Source organism: Nanorana parkeri, unplaced genomic scaffold (genome assembly GCF_000935625.1).
Source record: "Nanorana parkeri isolate BGI_ZX_2015 unplaced genomic scaffold, ASM93562v1 scaffold48, whole genome shotgun sequence".
Taxonomy (NCBI): Eukaryota; Metazoa; Chordata; class Amphibia; order Anura; family Dicroglossidae; genus Nanorana; species Nanorana parkeri.
The window spans coordinates 44637-46582 of record NW_017306316.1 but is presented as its reverse complement, the minus strand read 5'-3'; the positions used below and the strand labels follow the sequence as shown (position 1 = coordinate 46582).

General features: G+C 39.1%; 1 protein-coding gene across 1 annotated transcript in view; it reads left to right on the top strand.

Annotated features, from left to right (window-relative positions):
* The window catches only part of LOC108801634 (apoptosis-inducing factor 3-like), a gene marked incomplete at its 3' end in the record, with an annotated part of 32730 nt that overhangs the window by 8259 nt on the left and 22525 nt on the right, over positions 1-1946 (top strand). Inside the window, exon 3 of the mRNA XM_018573528.1 lies at positions 698-807. Coding sequence (XP_018429030.1) covers positions 698-807 — 110 coding nt within the window. The remainder of the gene's footprint in view (positions 1-697; positions 808-1946) is intronic.

Genomic DNA, 1946 nt, shown 5'->3' with positions numbered 1-1946 from the left:
GCATCCAATATAAGTGATTTCATCAGCATTTATAATAGCTTAAAAACATTTTGACTTTAATATAACTCTAACCCCTGCAGTAGCATACTTTTCTAATCCTGCTCTTGATGTGGTGGTGTGAAAAACCGCACTGAACACAAATTATTCATAATTCACAAACTGTTTTCTAGTAATGTGATGTCTATGCACAAGTACAATATTTATTTAGCAGCGGTTCGGGGTCCGGCTTCTGGAATGGTCCTAAATTTTGTGTTAGCACTTTGTAGTCAGTTCTATGGCTCTTTGCTTCCAGCACTGCATAAAGACCAGTACTTTCTCAATAAGTTCCGTAGTCGATCCTAAAAAAAGTCCCATTGACAAACTGGTTAGGTGATCTCTAGGGGTGATCTTGGATCTTGCCCCATGTCCAGGATTGATGGTGATATTACTACTTCTATTACTGTGTTTTTTGTTTTCACGTGCAAGATAATTTTTGCAGTTTATAACGGAGTGCCGGTTATAATAGTAGATTGGCTTTAGGCAATGATCCCTGGATCCCTCTCTAGAAGAAGAAAGGACTTCTGGATATTTGCTATACAAAAATGTAATTTATCCAGTAGTCCTTTTTCCTTGCATGGATGCTTATTAACAGTATTATAATACAAAATCAGGGAAGCTGGTAAATAAATTGAAATCATGTATAATTGTTAATTTGCAGGATTTCTGGCAGGAGACAGAGTGCGATGTCCTTGGCATGGTGCGTGTTTTAATGTGAAAACAGGAGACATAGAAGAATACCCTGGATTGGACAGTCTGCCCTGCTTTACGGTAATAACAGCCACATATGTGCAGGCGGCTTGGCCTCAGTTTCTAGTCCTGGTCAACCTATGTTAAATGTAATATTAACTTTTATAAACTGTTTCAGCATAATAGAATTCTGAAGCTGGTAATCACCGTGTTAATTTTTCTAGATGTTCATGTTCACTTAAGTGTTAAAATTGTGTGTTAAATGAAATTTGTATGTTAAAATAGTTTTTTGGATCTGATGCATTACAGGTGAAAATTTCACTGTGGTCATCCCAAAGGTGGCCACAGACCCGAGTTTACAGTTGCTTGTTGCAGGCAGCACCAGATACTCAGCACTTGCACAGTGTTTCAGAGGTCTGAAAGAATGTAAACTTTTCTCAGCTGTGGCAGAATAAAGCCATTCTATGAAAGCCATTCTAAGATTCCGCATTCTAATTTTGTGCATTTCTTTTATCATTTGTTGATGGGGAACATGCAGTGCTTTTTAATCAGGAAAGGCACATACCTTAACACTAAAGTTTTTTTAGTTATTAATTTTTTTACAATTTTTTTTTGTATGTTCTACAGCCCCAGGAACTTAACATACCTGGAATGAGGTGTGTCGCATGTCCTGGTGGCTGCTGCTTATTGTAGAAATCCACCGCTGGATACCCCCTGCAGTGCTTTATCTTCTGGTGCTGTGGAGTTAACAGCAGCCGCTGCCAGTCTAAAAGAGTCTGCAAAATATGCGCTGTTCGCCCGTGTCCTCTCTCCTCCATTCATAGAAGTTGTACTGTTTGTCACAATGCAGCGCCACCTTTTTTTGGAGGAGGTGGATCCTGTCATTCATCCACCCTTTCTGCAAGCACATTGCATTTAAGGGAGGTAATGGTACAACTGTTCTAAATAGAGGAGGAAGGTACGGGTAAGCGACGCAACTTTTGGAGACTCTTTCACACTGGCAACGGCTGTTGTTAAGATCAGCGCTGTATGGGGTATCTGGCAGCTCTCATGGGTGGACTTCTACAATAGGCATCAGCCACCAGGATATGGGACACACCTTTTAGAAGTAAGTTGTTTTCCTGGGGCTTCATAACAAAAGGAATGTAACTAAACCTCCAATTTCATGTGATTTTTTTTTTTTTTTTTTTTTTTTTTTTTTTTCTAAAAACAAAACACAT